At 36.5% G+C, this 23,928-nt stretch overlaps 1 protein-coding gene across 3 annotated transcripts in view; it reads left to right on the top strand.

Annotated features, from left to right (window-relative positions):
• The window catches only part of LOC133578319 (calcium-dependent secretion activator 1), a 291,918-nt gene that overhangs the window by 36,685 nt on the left and 231,305 nt on the right, over nt 1–23,928 (top strand). For 2 of the 3 annotated variants that reach the window (XM_061932657.1, XM_061932658.1), the window contains exons 4-8: nt 6,810–6,890; nt 7,738–7,974; nt 9,263–9,384; nt 18,188–18,299; nt 18,398–18,537. In XM_061932657.1, coding sequence (XP_061788641.1) covers nt 6,810–6,890; nt 7,738–7,974; nt 9,263–9,384; nt 18,188–18,299; nt 18,398–18,537 — 692 coding nt within the window. Of the gene's footprint in view, nt 1–6,809; nt 6,891–7,734; nt 7,975–9,262; nt 9,385–18,187; nt 18,300–18,397; nt 18,538–23,928 lie in introns of all 3 variants that reach the window. The other variant, XM_061932659.1, reaches the window with a different exon arrangement.

The following is a 23,928-nucleotide window of genomic DNA, read 5'->3' as shown; positions in this document are numbered from 1 at the left end:
CGATTGAATGCCCTGAGATATGGATTACAGGATGAGTTGTGGACATCGTTCCGGACAAAATGGATTTCTGTGATGTTAGGGATTGAAACACAGCACGGTGGGATTGGCCCAGCAGTGGACCAGCTATTTGGACAGATCAAACGAAAGTCTGCCTTCTGCAGGAAGCGATGAGCAGTGAAGACCTTGGAATATATGCACATTGACTTTTCTTGTTCTTTGGAATTTTTCAGAATAAGGATTTTTGTACACATTGGACTATAGCAGTATTGGCTCTTTTTGTATGTGTATATATATATATATATATACAACTTAGTGGAATGCAAGTGTGGCTCCTACATTCCGGCCTCTAATTATTACAAAAGAATGATTACCAATCACCAATATAATTGTGGGAAACAGACACCATGCAGCAAATATATATATATATATATATATATATATATATATATATATATATATATATATATATATATATATATATATATATATATATATATATATATATTTGCTGCATGGTGTCTGTTTCCCACAATATATATATATATATATATATATATATATATATATATATATATATATATATATATATATATATATATATATATATTTGCTGCATGGTGTCTGTTTCCCACAATTATATTGGTGATTGGTAATCATTATTTTGTAATAATTAGAGGCCGGAATGTAGGAGCCACACTTGCATTCCACTAAGTTGTGTGTGTGTGTGAATAGTATTAACCATTTCAGCACTGCACTGATTAGTTGTGGACAATATCACTACTACCTATGTTACTTACAAGAATGCTACTTGTACAATATCACTACTACTACATTACTTAAACTCTATTACTTGTAAAATATCACTACTACTACATTACTTACAATACTTTACTTATACAATATCACCGTTAAGCACTTGTTGCAGGGGCTGAGTTTACATACATTTAGCAGAATGAAGCACCGATAGCTACTCATTTTTGGTCTGGTTACTGCCATTTTTTTTTGTCACGGGTGCCATATTGAAACTAAGTTTCGGTGCCAAAACCTAGTGACCGGTGCAATGGATACCAAGTGGATAAGGTTAATAATGTGAGAGTCCAGTCCATAGTGGGACCAGCAGGGGATCCTCTTGCATGTAGACACATCAGGGCACAGAGACGTCACCGACTGACGCATAAAGAGTGGTCCACCCCGAGTCCCGACTTCATGTGAAAGTCCAGTCCATTGGGAGACCAGCAGGGAATCATCTTGAATGGAGACAAGTCAGCAGCACAGAGACATTACCAACTACTGCAAAGAGGAGTGGTCCACACTGGCGTCTGACTTGGAACAGCTAGCGCATCCTCCATGGAGGTTGATCCGTTGTCACCTGATAACCTCTCCACACAGGAGAGGGGGGCACAGCAGAAAAGAGAGACGGCAGATCAACTGAGCTAAAAAGTCAGAGTATACAAATGAGTTTTAAGATGGAACTTAAATGCTTCTACTGAGGTAGCATTTCTAGTGCACTTCGGAGTACAAGAGCCCGAATAGAAAACGCTCTAAAACCCGCAGACTTTTTTGGGGTGAACCAGTATTGGCGTAATATGATCAAACTTTCTTGCTTTTGTCAAAAGTTTAGCAGCCACCTTTTGTACCAACTGTAATCTTTTAATGCTAGACATAGGGAGACCCGAAAATAATACGTTACAGTAATTGAGACGAGACGTAACGAATGCATGAATAAAGACCTCAGTGGCGGTGGTGGACAAAATGGGACACATTTTAGCGATATTACGGAGATGAAAAAAGGATGTTTTGGTAACACTCTTAATGTGTGACTCAAATGAGAGTTGGGTTGAAGATAATACCCAGATTCTTTACCGAGTCGCTTTGTGTAATTGTTTGGTTGTTAAATGTTAAGGTGGTATTATTAAATAGGTGCCGGTGTCTAGCAGGACCGATAATGTGCTTTTTTGTTTTCTTAGCGTTAAGATGCAAAAAGTAGCTGGACATCAATTGTTTAATTTCATTTAGGCACACCTCCAGATGACTACAATCTGGCGTGTTGTTCAGCTTTAGTGGCATGTAGAGTTGGGTGTCTTCAGCATAATAAATGATAAATGGGTTGTACTTGTATAGCGCTTTTCTACCTTCAAGGTACTCAAAGCGCTTTGACACTACTTCCACATTTACCCATTCACACACACATTCACACACTGATGGCGGGAGCTGCCATGCAAGGCGCTAACCAGCAGCCATCAGGAGCAAGGGTGAAGTGTCTTGCTCAGGACACAACGGACATGACGAGGTTGGTACTAGGTGGGGATTGAACCAGGGACCCTCGGGTCGCGCACGGCCACTCTTCCACTGCGCCATGCCGTCCCTAAGCATAACAGTGAAAGCTAACACTGTAATTATTTATTTATTTACGATGTCACCTAGCGGCAGCATGTAGATGCTGAAGAGTGCTGGGCCAACAACCGAACACTGTGGAACTCCGCACGTTACCTTAACATACTCTGAGGTCACATTGTTATGGGAGACGCACTGCATCCTGGCAGTAAGATAGGAGTTAAACCAAGAGAAGGCTAAAGCTGACATACCAATACCAGTACCAGAGGAAAGTGATACGTTAATATAATTTAGCACTGACGGTTCTAATATTACAAACAGCTCCTTGATAAGTTTCCCAGGGAGTGGCTCAAGTAAACATGTTGTTTGTCTTGTCCCATTTACAAGTCGCAGGAGTTCCTCTAATATTATTTCTTCAAAAAGAGAGAGATTATTTTGGGGGGCAATATCCGTCGTTCATCCATTTATATCTGCGTTAATAGAACCCAGTTGCAGCTGGACACGTAATGTTTAATCTCCTTTCTAATGAGTTAAATTTTCTTAGTAAATACTTTCATAAAGTCATCATCCGAGTGGGTGGAGCTACTAGGGGGAGTCCTATGTTGGGTTAACGATGCTACTGTACTGAACAAATATTCAGGATCGTTTTTATTGAGGCGGATGAGATTGGAGTAGTAATTCAATTTTGGAAGTTTTTGTATGTTTTTTTAGAGGGCTTTTTTGTCAAAGTAGTACCGTATTTTTCGGACTATAAGTCGCTCCGGAGTATACGTCGCACTGGCCGAAAATGCACAATAAAGAAGGAAAAAAACATATATCCGTCGCACTGGAGTATAAGTCGCATTTTTGGGGAAATTTATTTGATAAAATCCAACACCAAGAATAGACATTTGAAAGGCAATTTAAAATAAATAAAGAATAGTGAACAACAGGCTGAATAAGTGTACGCCATATGACACATACATACAGTAACCAACTGAGAACGTGCCTGGTATGTTTACGCAACACATCATGGCAAGAGTCAATCAAATAACTATAACATATAGAACATGCTATACGTTTACCAAACAATCTGTCACTCCCGATCGCTAAATCCGATGAAATCTTCCTCCCCGGTGTCGCCTCTGGTATGCGCCGTTTCCTTTCTTTCTGCTGCTCGATCACCGTTTTCTGCTGCATATTTCACTACGTCCGGCTTGTAATCTGCAGTATATGATTTCCTTTTCGGTGCCATTTTAGTTCAGCCCTTCTCAGTTTTTATAAGTTACCGCCAATGTTGAAATAATTAATTTTAATAGCTACGGATGTAGCAGCAGTTAGCATCCCATGACCCACAATGCACTTCTGCCATGACGCACAATGCACTTCTGCCATGACCCGCCCCCGCCGAATTCTTATTGGTTGACGTGTGTGACGATTGCTGACGTGTGTGTGTGACGATTGCGGACATTTTCTTCGTCTCTTACGCGAATGAGTTAAATAATATTATTTGATATTTTACGGTAATGTGTTAATAATTTCACACATAAATCGCTCCGGAGTATATGTCGCACCCCCGGCCAAACTATGAAAAAAATTGCGACTTATAATCAGAAAAATACGGTAGAATCACCATTACCTGCATTGTTAGTCGCCTCGTGCTCGCAGTTTTTTTTTTTTTATTATCAAGAAGGCACAGAAAAGGGAAATACTTGTGTGCTTTTGTCTCACATAAGCATTGTGGATGACAAAAAAGTGCCGGTCTCCTTTTAGAAAGACACAACCTTAGATTTATGCTCTTTTATATTTAGATTTGATCATTATTAGTTTATTAGTTAGTTGTTAAAAAAACACAAGAACCGTCAAAATACAACCAGCATAATAATTGTGCACGCTGTGTATTTATCCAAATCGACAACAAGTTGTTTTTTTTAAATAGTCAGTGTGAGGCTCTTACTGGGCAGCATCATGCTCTATGGCTGGTTTATTGTCAGTGGCAAAGGTGCACCGAACAAAGTGGATGGACTTTGAAGAGGGACTACTTCTGTCACCTGACTTCATAGCTGAATGTTGAATCTTCCCAAACAATCAGAACTGGTTTTGGAAATGGACAGAGCCGACTTTCCAAAAGCCCTAACCCAGCTCTATTGGCCATTGGTTCACTATACTTGTATAATATAAACACATGAACCCTATGCTATTCTGTCAACCAGCCAGTGGAGTTGTGAAAGAAACAAATCTCTCTTTAGCAAGCAGAATATTCACAGAGCATAGGTTTTACAAAGGGAGGGATGTCTTGTTATGGATATGACGACTGATACCAGAAGACAAATTCAATTGCAGGCCAATGCAGCGGATATGTTGTGATGGAAGAGCAAAGTGGGCGTACTTCCTTTCATCAGATGGCTTTTAGCCATTAGGGTTGTGGTGGGGACTCAGCAGCCATCAAAAGCCTTTGGAAAAGTGAACTAGTCTGTGCCTGAAACAGCGAGAATGAAACACCTGCTAAAGTGAATATATTTAAATTCTTCATAACATAATTATTCATGCATCTTTGACTTTTTTTCATACTAGGGGTGGGAAAAAATATAGATTTTTAATACCATAATTAGGGCTGTCAAAAATTCATCACACAAATAAATCACATTAATCATGTTTATATATCACGCAAAAAAGATTAAACGGTCATTGATTAGGTCAATGTATATGCCAGAGCAAAGATGAGTGAGGGCACTCAGTGTGCTCGCTGGCGAATTTCACTCCAAAATACATCCTGACTGGACTTTAGATACAACTATTATCACATTTTGAACAAATAAATGACATGGATTTGAATACAATATTTAAAAAATGTTTTTGACATTTTGACAAAATTTTTTTAAATTTGTGTCTAAATATTATATCTTATTAATTAATTAAATTATGTAAGGAAATAATAACTTGTGATTAATCTAAGTTCAAAACGGTGATTAATTTGAATTGAAAACATAATAATTGGACAGCACAGGCATTTATATCAATAAAAACAACTTAAAAAAATTAAGTCAGGTTTTGGGCTGATTGTAATTTAGGGACGATTTTTGCATTTTTGCACCAAAGTGTTGCTGTACTGCTGCGTCGCTGTAATGGGCAACACAGTACAATAAGTTGACAGTTATGAAATAACTAATTCAATAATGAAAAATAAGTATTTAAATTGTGAAATAATTAATGGAATGTTTAAATAAATGCATGTTTACAATTTACATTAACGTAAATATTTATACATTTAGTAATACATTTATGTATTTGATTGTAATTTTAATTAATGACACATTTAAGTAATTATTTACAATGTATTTAATAATTTCATTCTGTCCATTTTAACCTTTGTATAGCATTGAATCTCTAATTTCTGTGATGCCCCCCTAGGATGAAGAAAACATTTCACGGACTCTCTCCCCTTTCTCTGCCGCGACTATAAATAGTATCATTCGTCAATAAAATTGTAATAAGTACACCTTAGCATAACATTGTTTCCTCATTAACATTAAGGTTAACAACAAATATGAAAGTAGTACAGATCAACTCACAACAAAGAATAACTTAATTAACATTGTTTTTTTCGTGTGTAACAGAAAATATTTAAAGTGCATCATTTTGCCTGAATTTTTTATTTTTTTTTAAACTACAGGACAAACTTTTTTTGACCGACTGAACCATTTTATGCTGAAAAATAAAATTCCATAAACTCAATAAATAATGCATTCAAATTGATCTGCAACATCAACATAAAGGAGTATAATATATAAAACAATATATGTAAAAAACCTATGAAACAAAAAATAATCCAACAATATTTGCAGATTTTTTTTTTTGAATAAAAATGAGAAAGTCAAGATTAATGACTACAATAAGAACATAGTGGACAGCTTTTCAAAGTCTACATTCCAATTACAATGTTAAAATTGACCAGAAATACAAGTTTATTGCATTTGAAAGGGTATATTTGCATTATTATCACATCAGCGGTTAATTTGGTCTTAGTGTAATGTTTATAGGCAATCATTTGTAGGTCAACATATCGTCCAGCAAAATGTGTAATCGGCCCAGGCCTAGTTTGGGATTTTTTCTTCATACAGAGCCGAATACATAGACACTCCCATCTGCTTCAAAGTGGTTTCTATGGCAACTGTACACACACATCCTTCCCTTTCCTTCTCTTACTAGCATTTACAACTCCTATCTGAATGAAGGCTATGTTGTAGTGGCTTATTGATCCTTTTATAGAGAAGATAATTGATAAATTGCAGCTCATATAAAGAAAATTGCATTTAGACTCCTCCACTTGAGGGAGCTTTACATTTGGATACGAGCCTCACAATGAATGAAGGTCACAAAGCCAAAATTACCATCTCATCTGCAAATAGAAATGAACCTGGACACACTTTAGACTGACTGGACTCACATGTTAATGATATGAATAAAAAGTGTCTTCATCTCTTATTTTCCCCCAGCTGGACAACCCTGATGAACAGGCAGCCCAGATCAGAAGAGAACTGGATGGAAGGTTACAAATGGCAGACCAGATCGCCCGTGTAAGCGTACATTTACAATTGAATGGAATTACCATAGTGACACATAGTGACACATTGTTTATAAGAAAATGCTGCTACCAAGAGCAATCAGAACAATGTATATTGATTAGAACATACACTCCTTCTCGGAGTTGTGATCACGCCAATTCATGCAAATACAACTAAACCTTGTGAATAATGTGGCACAACTTTTTCCAAAGCCCCAACTTAGTCAAACATTTTGGCCAATCAGCGTCGTTTTTGACAATCAAATTTGTCTCTGAGCGGCTCTTAACGTGCACGTCAAACGTATGTTTTTTTCTTGTGTATACGAAGCAGAAACAACAATGTGTAACAATATATCAACTCTTTATTGCTCAAACGGCACAATTGTTGACCTGCTTCCGGTTTATGTTTATAGTGCTAAGCCTTCTGTCTAAACACTTTGTAGTTTAAATGAACAGTGAGACCTCGATTCACGAATGTCTCTATTTGTGTTCTTTTTGTTCTACGAATGTTTAGATCGAGCCGAATATGCCTCGGTGTATGACCCATGTCTTGGTGTACAATTGCTTCATTAATTTTTTCATTTATTTATTAATTTTGTATGCCGCTCAAAGCTCTATGTGGGTAACGATAACAAATGATATTAATTGCAAGTTAATTCAATGTTGTTGAAAACAAATAAGCCTTAAAACGTTGCATTTTTTGTTGCAACGTTGTGAAAAAGCTTTCACAAATTCAGGCATTTTCGGCCGCACCAATCACGAAAAACGCCCGCAAAGTCCTGGAGGTACAATCCATATATTGTCTCCAATTAGGTTATTGTAAACCTCTAATCAATATGTTGACTTCCTGGTTTAAGCAGCTCGGCGGAAGATTCCCTAGGTTTGCGTCCAGAGAGATGGAGTCCTTGTTCATCGAAGAGATGCGCTCATCTGTCAACTTGCTGATGGCCAACCTGGAGAGCATGCCGGTGTCCAAAGGAGGAGAGTTTAAACTGCAGAAGCTGAAGCGAGGTCACAACACATCTATAATAGACATGGGCCAGGAGGACGAGAACACCCTATCCAAATCCGACGTGGTGTTGTCCTTCACCTTGGAGGTGATTAAGCTCCAAAATTTGGAATGCTGACTCATTGTGTTAATCTCAAATCAAATCATGAGGGTGCCCAAAGATTCCCATCTCTCTCTCTCTCTCTCTCTCTCTCTCTCTCTCTCTCTCTCTCTCTCTCTCTCTCTCTCTCTCTCTCTCTCTCTCTCTCTCTCTCTTGATGAAATTACTTCTCCTCATGATTTGATTCGATTACGATTCTTGGGTTGGCGATTAGATTTAGAATCGATTCTCAATTCAACACGATTGTCGTAATATATTATTTGGTATATAAATTATAGTTAAACCTTTTCAGAACAGGTTACAGGCTACAAAAGCGCCTCTTAGCTGCTGACGTATGACTTACCAGTGTACGCAGTGTTGGCCTAAAAAACGTATAATTGTTTTTATTTGTATTTTTATTTTATTTACAAAAATCAAATGTTAATCAATCTATTAAAAGAAAATAAAGCAACCCCAACTCCCACCCAATCACAGCTTTACAATACATTTAAAAAGCGGTATAGCTTAGTTGGTAGAGTGGCCGTGCCAGCTTCTTGAGGGTTCCAGGTTCAATCCCCGCTTCCGCCATTCTAGTCACTGCCGTTGTGTCCTTGGGCAAGACACTTTACCCACCTGCTCCCAGTGCCACCCACACTGGTTTAAATGTAACTTAGATATTGGGTTTCACTATGTAAAGCGCTTTGAGTCACTAGAGAAAAAGCGCTATATAAATATAATTCACTTCACTTCACTTCACAATTGAGAAGACAGAGAAATGCAATACTTAAAAAAAAAAATGCACACAATCAATGATAATAATAATAATAAGATCAATAACAGTTGTTTAAAGTTTTAATCCAAACATTAATTATTAAAAATAATTTAAAAAATAAATAAAATAAAATATTTCTACATTATATATATATCAATAATTTAAAAAAAAAATAAATAAAAAAAAAATAATATATATATATATATATATATATATATATATATATATATATATATATATATATATATATATATATATATATATATATATATATATATATATATATTTTGCACCTTTTTTTTCCCCAATAAATCGTTTCTCAAAAATTATGAATCAATTTAGAATCCGAATAAATGAAATTCGCAATTTGGACTTAAATTCATTTTTTAGCACTACTAATATATATACTGCATATCTACTGTATACCTTAACTACTAATATTTCCTGTGTATTGTAAGTTGAAAATACATTGACTTGACTTCTTCTAAAGTTGTGTTTAGCTGAGGTTTTACTCCTGTGTTGCAGGTGGTCATCATGGAGGTGCACGGTCTTAAGTCACTAGCTCCAAACAGAATAGTTTACTGCACCATGGAAGTAGAAGGAGGACACAAACTGCAGACGGACCAGGCTGAGGCATCTAAACCCACGCAAGTGTCCCACACACAGAACCATCCTTTTACAGCATGCATTGAACTAGGGCTGCAACTAACGATTAATTTGATAATCGATTAATCTGTCGATTATTACTTCGATTAATCGATTAATAATCGGATAAAAGAGACAAACTACATTTCTATCCTTTCCAGTATTTTATTGAGGAAAAAAAACAGCATACTGGTTCCATACTTATTTTGATTATTGTTTCTCAGCTGTTTGTACATGTTGCCTCTGCGCATGCGCATAGCATAGATCCAATGAATCAATGACTAAATTAATCGCCAACTATTTTTATAATCGATTTTAATCGATTAGTTGTTGCAGCCCTACATTGAACTAATGCCATTCAAGATCACTTTTTGTTGACACCAGTATTTACATTTTTGGAGGCAAAAAAAGCAAACATTTACAATTAATTTCTCACAGGGCTATTTTCAGTCAGTTTATAAATATCAATCCTTTGAACTTGGATATTAATAATAAAAGGTTTATTTCCACAGGAGTACATTTTCTCAAAAACACATTTACACAGTCTCTTGTTTATATATTAGAGATTTGGATGTTCTAATCAGGGTTTTATGCTGTCGATTCCGATACCGATCATCCCATGAGTGAAATCGGCCGATAACAATCACATGTATTAAAGGCCTACTGAAATGCGATTTTCTTATTTAAACGGGGATAGCAGGTCCATTCTATGTGTCATACTTGATCATTTCGCGATATTGCCATATTTTTGCTGAAAGGATTTAGTAGAGAACATCGACGATAAAGTTCGCAACTTTTGGTCGCTGATAAAAAAGCCTTGCCTGTACCAGAAGTAGCAGACGAGTAGCGTGACGTCACAGGTTGTGGAGCTCCTCACATCCGCAAATTGTTTACAATCATGGCCACCAGCAGCGAGAGCAATTCGGACCGAGAAAGCGACGATTTCCCCATTAATTTGAGCGAGGATGAAAGATTTGTGGATGAGGAAAGTGAGAGTGAAGGACTAGAGGGCAGTGGGAGCGATTCAGATAGGGAAGATGCGACAATTTCCCCATTAATTTGAGCGAGGATGAAAGATTTGTGGATGAGGAAAGTGAGAGTCAAGGACTAGAGGGCAGTGGGAGCGATTCAGATAGGGAAGATGCTGTGAGAGGCAGGTGGGACCTGATATTCAGCTGGGAATGACTAAAACAGTAAATAAACACAAGACATATATATATACTCTATTAGCCACAACACAACCAGGCTTATATTTAATATGCCACAAATTAATCCCGCATAACAAACACCTCCCCCCTCCAGTCCATATAACCCGCCAATACAACTCAAACACCTGCACAACACACTCAATCCCACAGCCCAAAGTACCGTTCACCTCCCCAAAGTTCATACAGCACATATATTTCCCCCAAATCCCCAAAGTTACGTACGTGACATGCACATAGCGGCACGCACGTACGGGCAAGCGATCAAATGTTTGGAAGCGTACTCACGGTACCGTGTCTGCGTATCCAACTCAAAGTCCTCCTGGTAAGAGTCTCTGTTGTCCCAGTTCTCCACAGGCCAATGGTAAAGATTGACTGTTATCTTCCGGGAATGTAAACAATGAAACACCGGCCGTGTTTGTGTTGTTGCTGAAGTCGGCCGCAATACACCGCTTCCCTCCTACAGCTTTCTTCTTTGCTGTCTCCATTGTTCATTGAACAAATTGCAAAAGATTCACCAACACAGATGTCCAGAATACTGTGGAATTTTGCGATGAAACAGACGACTTAATAGCTGGCTACCATGCTGTCTCAAAATGTCCTCTACAATCCGCGACGTCACGCGCTGACGTCATCATACCGAGACGTTTTCAGCAGGATATGTCGCGCGAAATTTAAAATTGCACTTTAGTAAACTAACCCGGCCGTATTGGCATGTGTTGCAATGTTAAGATTTCATCATTGATATATAAACTATCAGATTGCGTGGTCGGTAGTAGTGGGTTTCAGTAGGCCTTTAACTGTAATTGTTTTAATTTATTTATGGTACATTCTATTGACAGTTACACAATATCAACACAACATTTAAACTTTTGGTTTGTTGTGTCTCGTCTACTTGTGTCTACTCTCAGCAAGATGGCGGAGTAGAGCACGTCCAAAACTGAAGCTCTCCTGTGCATGCTCTAAAAAACTCTTAAGCTACTTGGGTTTCTGCCATAATTTTTTCTTTTACGAACAACGCTTTCCTTATTTGTTGCACACCCGTTACAAAAGTTTAATGAAAAGGGCAACAATGGAGTCGGGATCGTCCTCGTCTCAAACACCTGTCGTCACTGAGGCCTATCTTGAGACTTTACTCAGGAAATTTTTCAATGAGGCTGAGGATAGATCCCAAAAGCGATTCCAGCGATTGGAGGATCAACTTGGTACAATTCAAGATACTTTATCCAAGCACGCTGCCGATATAGAATCTGTCCGCAATGAAGTGTCTTCTATTGAAACACGTGTCCAGAGCAATGAGGACGCTATGCTCAATTTCACTAGCATGCTCACGAAGATTGAGAAAAAAATGATAGATCTCGAGGACAGAAGCAGGAGGGATAACATCAGAATCATCAACATCAAAGAAGGCAAAGAAGGAAATAACGCGCTGTCTTACCTGTCCGCCAACATCCCCAAGTGGTTCCCTGCCTTGGCTGCAAATCCTCCGGAGCTCATGCGGGCCCATCGCATTGGCCCCCCGCGACAATCTCCCCGTCCCAGGGCGATGATTGTTAAGTGTCTGCGGTACACGGATAGGGACCGCATCCTGAAGGAGGCTAGGAAAGTTCCTCTTCAGCTCTCCGGTAACTCCGTTCGCTTTGCTACGACTACAGTGACGCGACGGCCAAGCTGAGACGACCCTGCTACTCCACTATGTACAGCGCTCGAAAAGCTGGTTTTGAAGCCTTTCTCATTTATCCAGCAACTATCAAACTCTCCAAAGGCTCCCAACAACACTTTTTTGACAATCCAGCAGAGGCTGAAAAGTTCATCTCCGCAGCCTCGTAAACTCCACTGAACTTGGGGGTACTCACACAGAGACATGGACATACGACACTTGGTAAGACTATTTTTGTTTGATTTTTCTTCAATGAGACTTTTTCATCGTAGTGCTTCTGTGCTGGAGACAGGCATGGGTCTGTTTACTTCCTGGGTTGTTGACGCGTCATGTTGCCACGTGACTGTTTTTCTTTTTTCTGTTTTTCACCAAACCACAATATTATTTTGTACACAGAAGATGTATAAGAGTTTTATTTTTATTTGTTTCTATTTGGTATCCGAACCTAACTATGCAAATGGTGTGATGAATGGGAATTATTTAGGAAACTATTTTTGCATTTTGAAGTTGTTCCATATTAAATATGTGATACTTACCACACCTCATGCATGTATGATATGTATGTGTATGTATATGTATATATGTATGTATATATATATATATATATGTATATATGTATGTATGTATGTATATATGTATGTGTGTATATTTTTGTTAATATTACTTCTTTAGTTTTTTACTTTTGCAATTGGATATTTAGTAGCTCTTGGGGGGAGCTTTTTGTTTTGTTTGGTTTTTTGTTTTCCATGTTTATTTTATTGCCTGCAGTGTACGAGTGTATGTTTGTGTGTGTGTGGATGAGAGATTGTTTATGTATTTGCTTGAATGGTCCAGTTGTGTGCATGTTTGTGTTGTGTGTCTGTGGCCCACAGTCCTTGACCATATGCCCTCTTCTTTTGTTCATGTTTCATGAACAGAGGAATGATTTATCTGACCATGATCACGCACCCTCTTCTTCCTTTCATGTTTCTGAAATAACTCTATATGGATAGTTCTGATAGTGAATTCTCCTCTGAAATAGAGGAGAATGAAGATTTGATAAACTCCCACAATTTGGAATCGATCAGTTTCTCAGACCACATCAACTATAAATCACAAAGATTTATGAGCGAAATGGATCCAGATAGAAATGCTCCTCAAAACACCAACAATGATTGTTTATATTATACTGACGTCACATTTGATAAAACATTTATGCAAGATAATAACATATCTCTAGTACATTTTAATAGCAGGAGTCTATACTCTCATTTTGATGATATCCAGGACTATTTGAATCAGTTCAAATCTCCATTTAATATTATAGGTATTTCAGAGACATGGATGAATGAGAATACAAGTAATGAGTTTGAATTAAATGGGTATGAAATGTTTTGCACCAACCGTAAAAATAAGAGAGGAGGAGGTGTGGCTCTGTATGTGGACAAAAATATCAGCTGTAGTATTGTAAATGATATGTGTTTAACTGTTGAGGAACTCTTCGAATGTGTCACTGTGGAATTATCATTTTCAAATAGGAAACACATTATTGTAAGCTGCATTTATAGAACACCAGGATCCGACTTAAAAATATTTAATGAATGGATGGACAAATTATTTAAGAGAAACAAAAAATATATAGTATGTGGTGACTTTAATATCAACCTTTTGAATCCTAATAAACACAAACACACAGCAACATTTATTGACACCATGTTCTCCATGGGCTTATTCCCACTGATCACACGACCCACTAGAATCACAACACACAGCACCACACTTATTGACAACATATTTTGTAACATTGTAGATCAGACTGTAACTGGAGGCTTGTTAGTGAGTGACGTCAGTGATCATTTACCCGTGTTCATGGTGTATAATATTAACTGCAAAACATCCAAACCTGTAAATAGTGAATATTATCGTAGGGCCACAACAGAAAGATCATTAACAGCACTAAAGAATGATTTAGCGAAACACAACTGGGATTCTGTTTTTCAAACGTCAGATATAAATGCAGCTTATAATTTATTTCATGACATTTTTTTCTCACTTTATGATACACACTGCCCCATCAAAAAATGCACTATAACTAACTCCACAAAAACTCCATGGATAACTAAAGGGCTTGCGAACGCTTGCAAAAAGAAAAATTATTTATATAGGACTTTTTTTAGGCATCAAACCATAGAAACAGAACAAAAGTACAAAACATATAAAAATAAATTAACCAGCATCTTAAGAGCAAGCAGAAAAGAATACACCACCAAACTATTAATCCAAAAGAAAAATGATATAAAGGGAATTTGGAAGGTATTAAATACAATTATTGGGCATGGTTCAAACAGTCCTTGTTATCCAGAGTTTTTTGTTGAGAACGACCAAATCATAAGTGACAAGAAGATGATTGCTGACGGCTTCAATATGTTTTTTGTTAAAGTTGGGCCTGAGCTGTCAAAAAAAATCCCAATTAATGATGAACAGCCCATGGAACTTATTGGAAAAAATCCTTACTCGATGTTCCTTACTCCGACTGTCGAAAAGGAAGTTTTAGAGATTATTCAGAAAAGCAAGAACAAAACATCACGTGACATTTATGACCTCGACATGAGGACGGTCCGGAATGTAGCGGAAGAAATCATCAAACCATTCACATACATCTGCAATTTATCTTTTCAACTTGGACAATTTCCTTCACAAATGAAACTCTCAAAAGTCATCCCCATCTTCAAACCTGGAGACAAACACCACTTCACAAATTACCGGCCCGTCTCCCTTCTGCCACAGTTGTCAAAAATATTGGAAAAATTATTTGATAATAGACTTCGTGGCTTCATTGAAAAACACACATTATTATCTGATTGTCAATATGGGTTCCGACAAAATAGGTCAACTTCATTAGCTTTAAGTGATCTAATAGAGAACATTACTAATGGTATCGAGAAAAACAAATTTGTTTTAGGAATTTTTATTGACCTGCAAAAGGCTTTCGATACCATTGACCACCAGATTTTGGTAAACAAACTGGAAAACTATGGCATAAGGGGAGTGGCAGGGAAATGGCTGAAGAGCTACTTGAATGAGAGACAGCAGATTGTTCAGATCGACCAACATCAATCTACACTCATGAACATAACCTGTGGAGTCCCCCAGGGGTCGATACTGGGACCCACACTATTTATAATGTATATCAATGAAATATGTAAAGTATCAACACTGCTGAAGTTCATCCTCTTTGCTGACGACACAACCATTACATGTGCAGGTGACGACGTAAAGCAACCTCTGGCCTCTGTAACTGAGGAGATGATCAAGTTAAAAACTTGGTTTAATACCAACAAATTGTCTCTGAATTTAAAGAAGACCAAAATCATGCTCTTTAGCAATCGCAAAAGTGAAATACCCATCAGGATTGTTATTGATGATACACTAATAGAATATGTTCAACAAAATTCATTCTTAGGAGTGGTAATAGATGAAAATATATCATGGAAGCCTCATATAAATTACCTGAGGACAAAAGTTGCTAAATGTGTTGGAATGATGAGGAGATCATGTCATTTATTGAACACCAATGCTCTGCTTTTATTGTATCATTCATTTATTATGTCATATCTAAACTATTGTGTTGAAGTCTGGGGAAATTGTTCTAAATCCCATCTACAGCCTTTAGTCACTCTGCAGAAAAAGGCCATTAGGATTGTGTCCAATGTTCACTACAGACATCATTCAAATCCACTATTCATGGAGTTAAAGCAACTTAAGCTGCACGATGTGATCAATTTTAAAACTGCTCAAATTATGTTTAGGGCATCCCAAAACTCTCTACCATCCAATATAAAAAACCTATTCCAGGATAGAGATGCTCACCATAGTTACAGTCTAAGAGGAAACAACAAATTATATTTTCCTAAATTTAGAACAACTTTAAAATCAATGTGCATTTCAGTGCGTGGAGTCAGTCTGTGGAACAATTTAGGGGACGAGTTAAAAACCTGTTCTAACATGATTACATTTAAAAGACTGTTTAAAAAAGAAGTACTGAAGAAGTACGAGGAGGAAAGAGAGTGATGCCCTCAGCACAGAGCCATGGGAGAGAGGTGTATGGTCAGAGAGTGTTTGGGCCTGTGTGTGTGTGTATGTATGTGTGTGTGCGTGTGTGTGTGTGTGTGTGTGTATGTGTGTGTTTTGCCTCGTCTTGTCTTGTTTTATAGTAACAGTGGTACTATTGTATTGTTAGTATACAGAAGTTTTTCTTGTTTTTGTTTGTATAGTATTGTTCTTGTATTATATTGTTTATGTTAAATGTGGAATGAGTGAGAGGGGTTGGGATATTATAAGCATCTGCTTCATCCAACCCCTTTTCAAGCCTTGCATAAATGTCCCTGCCAAAATGTTTAAAAAAAAAGTGTGTATTGTTGTACTGTGCAGGTTTGAAATAAATAATTCAATCAATCAAAAAACTAGTTCCTTATTTTCTCTTTTTACATACTATTGTTCAAAATAAAAAACACAGCTAAACACAATCTGTATTACTCATTTAAACCCTTCAGTTTTTACCCTAAAAGTCCTCCAGTGTCCAGGGAATGATTCCCTGTATTTGTAAACTTCTAGATAAAATGTATTGGATATGCTTTGTTGTAAATTTTGCTCCACGTTCATGCAATTTTTTTTTCAGACACGGTAGAAAACAAACTTCATGAGCATTATATAGATTCACCAGTTCCCACTATTAGGTACACCTGAGCACACTTCATAAAAAAAGCTGCTTTTAGTAGCATTGATGTCCCTGCATGTCTAACGTCAATGTTATTATGTGCATGTCAAGATTATATGAAAATAATACTTAATCTATATATTTTCTTGTGTTTCCTCAAACTCAGCTGGCCTCATAAAGAGCCTCTCCCTCTCTGGTTGATAGCTTTACATAATGTCCAAATACGCATGTCCACCTTACTGTGAATTCACAAATTAATCAGACTGCAAAGCAGAGGCATCCAAATCTGTGTGCAATTTCAGGCCAACATGCATGAACCTTATGATCTGGTGCTTTGGCATTTTTTAACATTAGTGTCCAATATTGTGACAACACATATAAATCATCCACCCATCCATTTTCTGCCGCTTGTCCCTTTTGGGGTCGCGGGGGGTCGCTGGAGCCTATCTCAGCTACAATCGGGCGGAAGGCGGGGTACAGCCTGGACAAGTCGCCACCTCATCGCAGGGCCAACACCGTATAAATCAGAAATCAATTAAATCATCATAGGTCCTCTGAAACAAAAATGACAAAAACGATTTTGAGAAAATAAATCTAATCACTCTAAAAAAGTAAGGAAGGGATTCATATAGCCCCATTCCTGGGTGTATCTCGCGTGAGAGGAAGGTGGGAGATTAATCATTTTGCAACGCAGTCTGTTGAAAAGGATGGAAAGCACCACTCTATATAGCAACTGATGCTGTGGTCAAAGTTGGAATTGCCACAAAGCACATTTTAAGATATTCAACACTGCCGCCTGGTGGCTAAAGTGGATAGTGCACAACCCCATTTCGTCACGTTTCATGTGTCAGGTAATTCGCGACAAATGGGGTCATATGAATCCCCTTCTACTGTACGTACTGATACTACTCTTGGTATCAATACTACCAACACGATACATCTTCTTAGTATATTTAAAGCCAGAAAGCCTGTGTTGTTTATCATTGAACTATGGAAATGACAATTATGACATCATGAGATGAGGGCAAACCCTAACTCCCTGCTAAACTCGTCCACACTCACATGCAGAAGACTGTTGTATAACACTTCACCCTTGCCAATGTTTACATACGTTTTAAGGACAAACACATGCGTTTATGTATGGACAAGAGACCAAAAAGCACAGAAAAAGTATTCGTATTCATGTGGGCATAATTCCAGTTCTCCTTGTTGCAGTACTAACCTATTGACTAATGTGTGTCTAGTTGGGGAACCCAGGGGGACTTCACAACTACACAGCCCTTACCTGCCGTTAAAGTGAAGCTCTTCACTGAAAGCACTGGAGTGTTGGCGCTGGAGGATAAGGAGCTTGGAAGGGTAAAATATATCCACTGAAAAAACGGGTGAAAAGAGTCACAGTTTATATTTTAGACTGACTAATGTTGTTGTTGTTGTTGTTGTGCTATTACTTGTAGGTTGTGCTTCATCCGACGCCAAACAGTCCCAAGCAGTCGGAGCTGCATAAGATGTCCGTTTCAAAAGGCTGCCCAGACAATGACCTCAAGATCAAATTGGCTATTCGCATGGACAAACCCCAGAACATGAAACATTGTGGGTAAGTGTCACATGGGATTAGAGATGGGAATTGATAAGATTTTTGTAGTTACGATTCTTTTTTCGACTCTGCTAATTCAGTTCTTTAACGGTTCTCTTATCAATTCTTATTTGAAAAAAAAGATAAGAAAAAGATGGATTTGCATCAAATTTGTTTAGAGCTAACATGGCCTTACAAAGCCAACAGTGAGGTCTTAAAGGGGAAATGCACTTTTCTTGGAAATTTACTTGTCGTTCACAATCTTTATGAAAGGCATGACGATGGATGTTATGGTTATTATTTTTTTGCAATCTGAATATTGAATAAATGCGATCCTTACAATGGAGCCTATAGGAGCCGTTCAATTCTGCCTATAGAGTCCCTAAAAACATCTTAACACCTCCATTAGGGTTTTATATACACAATGTACGTAATAAATACATATGTAATGTTTTAACAGGCACATCTTTAATAAAAAAATAATATTTACGTAATATGATCATTTTAAGCATACACATCGCATTACTTTTCAAAAACGCATCACGTTTGCTTTTTTTTCCTTTATCACTGATTAATGCTGACTGCAGACTTAATTGGAGAGCCAACAAACATAATAAAACATCACTTACTGTACAATGTCTGCTGTCATTAGGATGCCGACTGATAGAATCCTATTGATACACTGGAAAGCAGTTCTGAAAAAGAACCGGTTTTTGATTCCCATCCCTATATGGGATGCACAATACAATTGCTGTATCATGACAATTCCTTAATGCACACAAACTTTCAGGTACACATTTGCTTAGGCTTGAAGCATGGATTAAACTAGGGACATGCCCGATCCGGTATTGAAATTGGAAATCAGTCTGATATCAAGAAAAAAGTATGAGAGTATATGAGCTTGCATGTAAAATGTCCGATATAAGCACTGTGATACTTGTGCAAAGCTGGACAGCCAGCTAACATCTGAATGTCCTCCAATAAACACACAATGTTGCTCTTTTATTTTACTTTAGTAAAGTAATTTACATAAGGTAAACATGGTAGGCTATAGGCCACTAGGAGCTAGCAGCTACACAACAGCTAAGCACGCAATAGCCCACAAGCTAGACATACGTAAAATGTGTCGTTAATTGACCAATATTCTAGTCTAAAACAGCACATTTGTCGATATAAATAAGTATGAAATATATATTGTTGCACATTACTTAAACATACAAAGTCTCCAAGGCAAAAGCGCAATAAAAAGTATCCAGTAACAAAAGTGCCTGCATCATTAAAATAAACAAAACAATTACCACTCCATTCTAGACGTTTAATAATAAATTGTTTCATGTTTTGCATACCTACCATTGTTTTCAGTTTGACTAATTTCACTTGATCAAACTTTTTCCAACATTTCACTACAAAATTATAAAAGTAGATAAGTATGATTCCGGCTGATATCATGTTGGTTTAGTATCGATATTGGTCAATACTCAAGGCCGTATTGTATTAAAACACTTCTAGATGGAACATTTTAATGTAATATGATTGTTTATGTTTTTCAGTCAGTACAAATTGGTGTCGTATCGCGGTGTTGTGCATTACAAACTCAAACGCGTTTCGTATTGTTGTAGAAGCTAGCTTATCTCTTGCCGTAGTTAGATTTTATGGCTAATACCGTATCGTGTTGCTACACTAGAAAAATAGTTCCTCAGTGTTCGCTCTTACAATAACAGCTTGGTTATTATACAGGCTACAGAACGTAAATGAAGTATTCTTGATGGTTTTTGAATGCATTTTTAAAGTGATTTAGAGGTAGAATTGATTGCTCCCTTTAGCTGCATTTCTAGCCACCTAGAACGAGACGATTTGTATATGTTAGAAAGCGAAACAAAAACAAAACTTTTGTCTTCTTGTCTCTCATAATGATTGTGAACGATAGGTAAAATTCCCCCAAAAAGTGCAGTTCTCCTTTAAAGTTCTGAATGGTTGTGTGTCTATTATATGTGAGTCTAATCTCGAAGGTTCTCCACATCTAACCCCAGGGTCGACTGGTGTGGGCCCTTGCTAACCCTTTAACCTGATCAGCATAAGTGTTGGAAAATGAGTGAATAAGAGTGAGCATTGACAAGTGTAGAAGCATGTGGAACACACGTTTTAGCTGCTGATGTGTGATGTTGTGTGGCTCGAAAACATTTTGTGTAATAAATAAATACCCGCCTGCAAACTGCAATTAATGCTGAATGTTAATTTTATGTCCTGAACAGACTGTGATAGGATGTTGAGGCTGTATGAACAACTCACAGGCAGACATGTCATTCATGGTCACTGAGCGCCTCTTGACTCTTCTAAGAGCTCAGTGTCCCAACAGTTGGCTCTTCTGCTCTCTTGTGGTCACCTGGTGTCACTTCACAGCCAAAAAACAGGCACGATTGCACAAATCATGCAAAAGGCTATGGAGTGCCAAATGGAAATAAATAAATGAATAAATACATCTTTAAATACATTTTTAAATTTTTCATTGATTTATTATAATTGTAATTACATACATTCATATGGTCTTCAATATGTAATTATTGCATTTAATGTTTATTTACATTTAATTATAGATTTTACTATTTTATAAATGAATTCATTATTTAATCATTGAAATAATTATTGATTTCATTATTTTATAATTTGATGATTTATTTAATGATTTTCTTAATTCATGAATAGGGTACAATAGACTTTATTCATCATACAATGGGGAAATTATGTTGTTGCAGTGCAGGTTTTTACATACAGTAACAGAAATAAAGTGTGATGAAAAACAAAAATATTTGAATAAATGCTACATATTGCTCACTGCTATGTACAGACAGAAGATAAAATACCACAAAAATACACTAACATCCATATTCCACACCACTAAAAAACATAACAGTAATCTTATCGCTGTGGGTAGAAAGGATCCGCGGCAGTGCTCCTTTTTGCACTGTGGATGTAACAGTCTAATGCTGAAGGAGCTACTTAGGGCCTCCACAGTGAGAGGGTTTGGACATTATGGATGTCAACTTGGTCAAAATCCTTCTGTCGGCCACCTCATCAATGCTGTTTAGTGGGCAGCCTAGGACGGAGTCCGCTCTCCTTATCAGTTTATTAGGTTTGTTCATGTCTCTGACCGTGCTGCTCCCACCCCAGCAAACGGCAATATAGAACACCGCAGGAGCCACCACAGTGTTGTAAAATAAATAAATGAATAATTAAATATTACAATAAATAAATATTTAAATTGTGTAATAATCAATTAAATAGTGAATCAATTATTACAATTATTAACTGATTGAATAATTACCGTAAATAAATCAATGATACATTTAATAACACATTTATGTATTGATTTGCGATTAATAATAATTGCTGTCACATTTAAGTAATTTTTTGAATATGTATTTATTGATTTAATGTTGTCCCCTTTGGCACTGAATATATAGAAGCTTTTTTTCCCTTTCTTTTTTTTAATGTACCAGGTTCCTATTTGTTTATTTTTGTAGCGATAAAGTCAACTTAATTTTATGTTTCGAATGAATTAAAAAATATATTTTCAACCATCAGCGTCTAAGTAGACTACTGAAAATTGAGGAGTCAAATTAATCAAATCCACCAATTAGTTTTCTTGATTGCTTTGATGCAGTTGTTAACACAGCTAAAATAAATCCCATTACAAGTAAATTTATTCATAGCAGCTAATGTATGTTACGTGCCTGCATGGCAGCCATCTTAGCGGGGCCACTTTCTCATTTAAGGTAATGCAATACAATGAGTTGTATATTGAAAATAAATAATGACTCACTCATCTGAATTGTTTGAATTGGTTAATAACATGTGGGAAATCTGGATGTTGTTTAAAAACTTTTCCTGAAATTTGTGGAATTCCTGGAAATGTGGGAATTTTTGGAAAATCAAAAAATGGTATGAATAATTAAAACAATGTACTTTTCCGTACGAGGCCCTGGGTGAAAAAAGTTTGAAGACTCTTGGTATACAGTATCAATATATATTTACATATATAGTACTGAGGCTGCTGGGCTGCTGTGTTGTTACTGTTGCACCAAAACAAGTTAGCCTCTTGAACGTGGCCTCATGGATGCTGTTTTATTTACAACGACAGCTGGAACAAACAGCTCACAGAAGGACTTGGGGGAAAGGCAGACCCGAGCTCATCAGTTACCCGCAAGCAGCCTGGTGGAGCTGCAGGGAAGTGGGGTCCTCACCCTCAGATGTTCTTTTAAAATAAAAGTCCCCTCACTTTAGTATCCAACGCGACACGTGACATTTGTGTGTGTGCGTTAGCGTGAAAACTTTGTCTTTATTGGACAATATGATGCAAAAAGTTTGAATTTTCATCAAGTAAAAAAGTGCTCTTAGTATTTTGTAAATTTATTAATAGAAAACAAGCTAAAAAATATAAAAAGTATTCGGTATCAAATAACAAGTACGCATCTTTAATCATTAATAAAGCATTGGTAAAGACTTCATCATTTGTAAAGCATATTTATGACAAAACAACGTATTCTTATGCACTTTGTAAATACAGTTATAAATGTTTTACTCATTATTAATAAGCTCATTAGTTAAAGATTAGTGAACACTGAATTATCATTATCATTCCCGACATTGATACCAATTAATATACAGTTTATAAACACAATTATAAATGTTTTACTCATTTTTAATAAGCTCATTAGTTAAGAGATTAGTGAACACTGTGTTCATCAATTATAAAACATTTCCGACATGAACACCTATTAATATACAGTTTATAAACACAATTATACATGTTTTTGTCATTATTAATTGGCTTATCTATAAAATGCTTAATGGTTGCATGTTTGTACTTAATAAATGATTAAGTCAGCATTTATACATTTGCCTATATATACATATATATATATATATATATATATATATATATATATACACATGTATATATATATATATATATATATATATATATATATATATATATATATATATATATATATATATATATAAATATATATATATATATACACATGTATATGTATTTCTACAGTTTTTATTAATGCCTAAATGTAACGTGACACTTCTTTACATGATCTATTAGTAGTATTGTACATGTCTTGTGTGTCTTCTATCCCACCTATTTGTGTTTAAATTGATTCTTATGAGTTCATAGATGTGTTACTATTGATTTTTAGTATGAGAAATGATACTAAAATCAATAGTGCTCCTTGTGTGTCTCAGCAAACAACATAAAACATTTTAATTTTCCTGAGGGATCTCTCCTGAAGGAATCAATAAAGTACCATCTATCTATCTATCTATCTATCTATCTATCTATCGATCGATCGATCGATCGATCTATCTATCTATCTATCTATCTATCTATCTATCTATCTATCT

The sequence above is a fragment of the Nerophis lumbriciformis genome, linkage group LG38 (genome assembly GCF_033978685.3).
Source record: "Nerophis lumbriciformis linkage group LG38, RoL_Nlum_v2.1, whole genome shotgun sequence".
NCBI classification, from domain to species: Eukaryota; Metazoa; Chordata; class Actinopteri; order Syngnathiformes; family Syngnathidae; genus Nerophis; species Nerophis lumbriciformis.
This window is presented reverse-complemented; position numbering and strand designations above follow the sequence as displayed.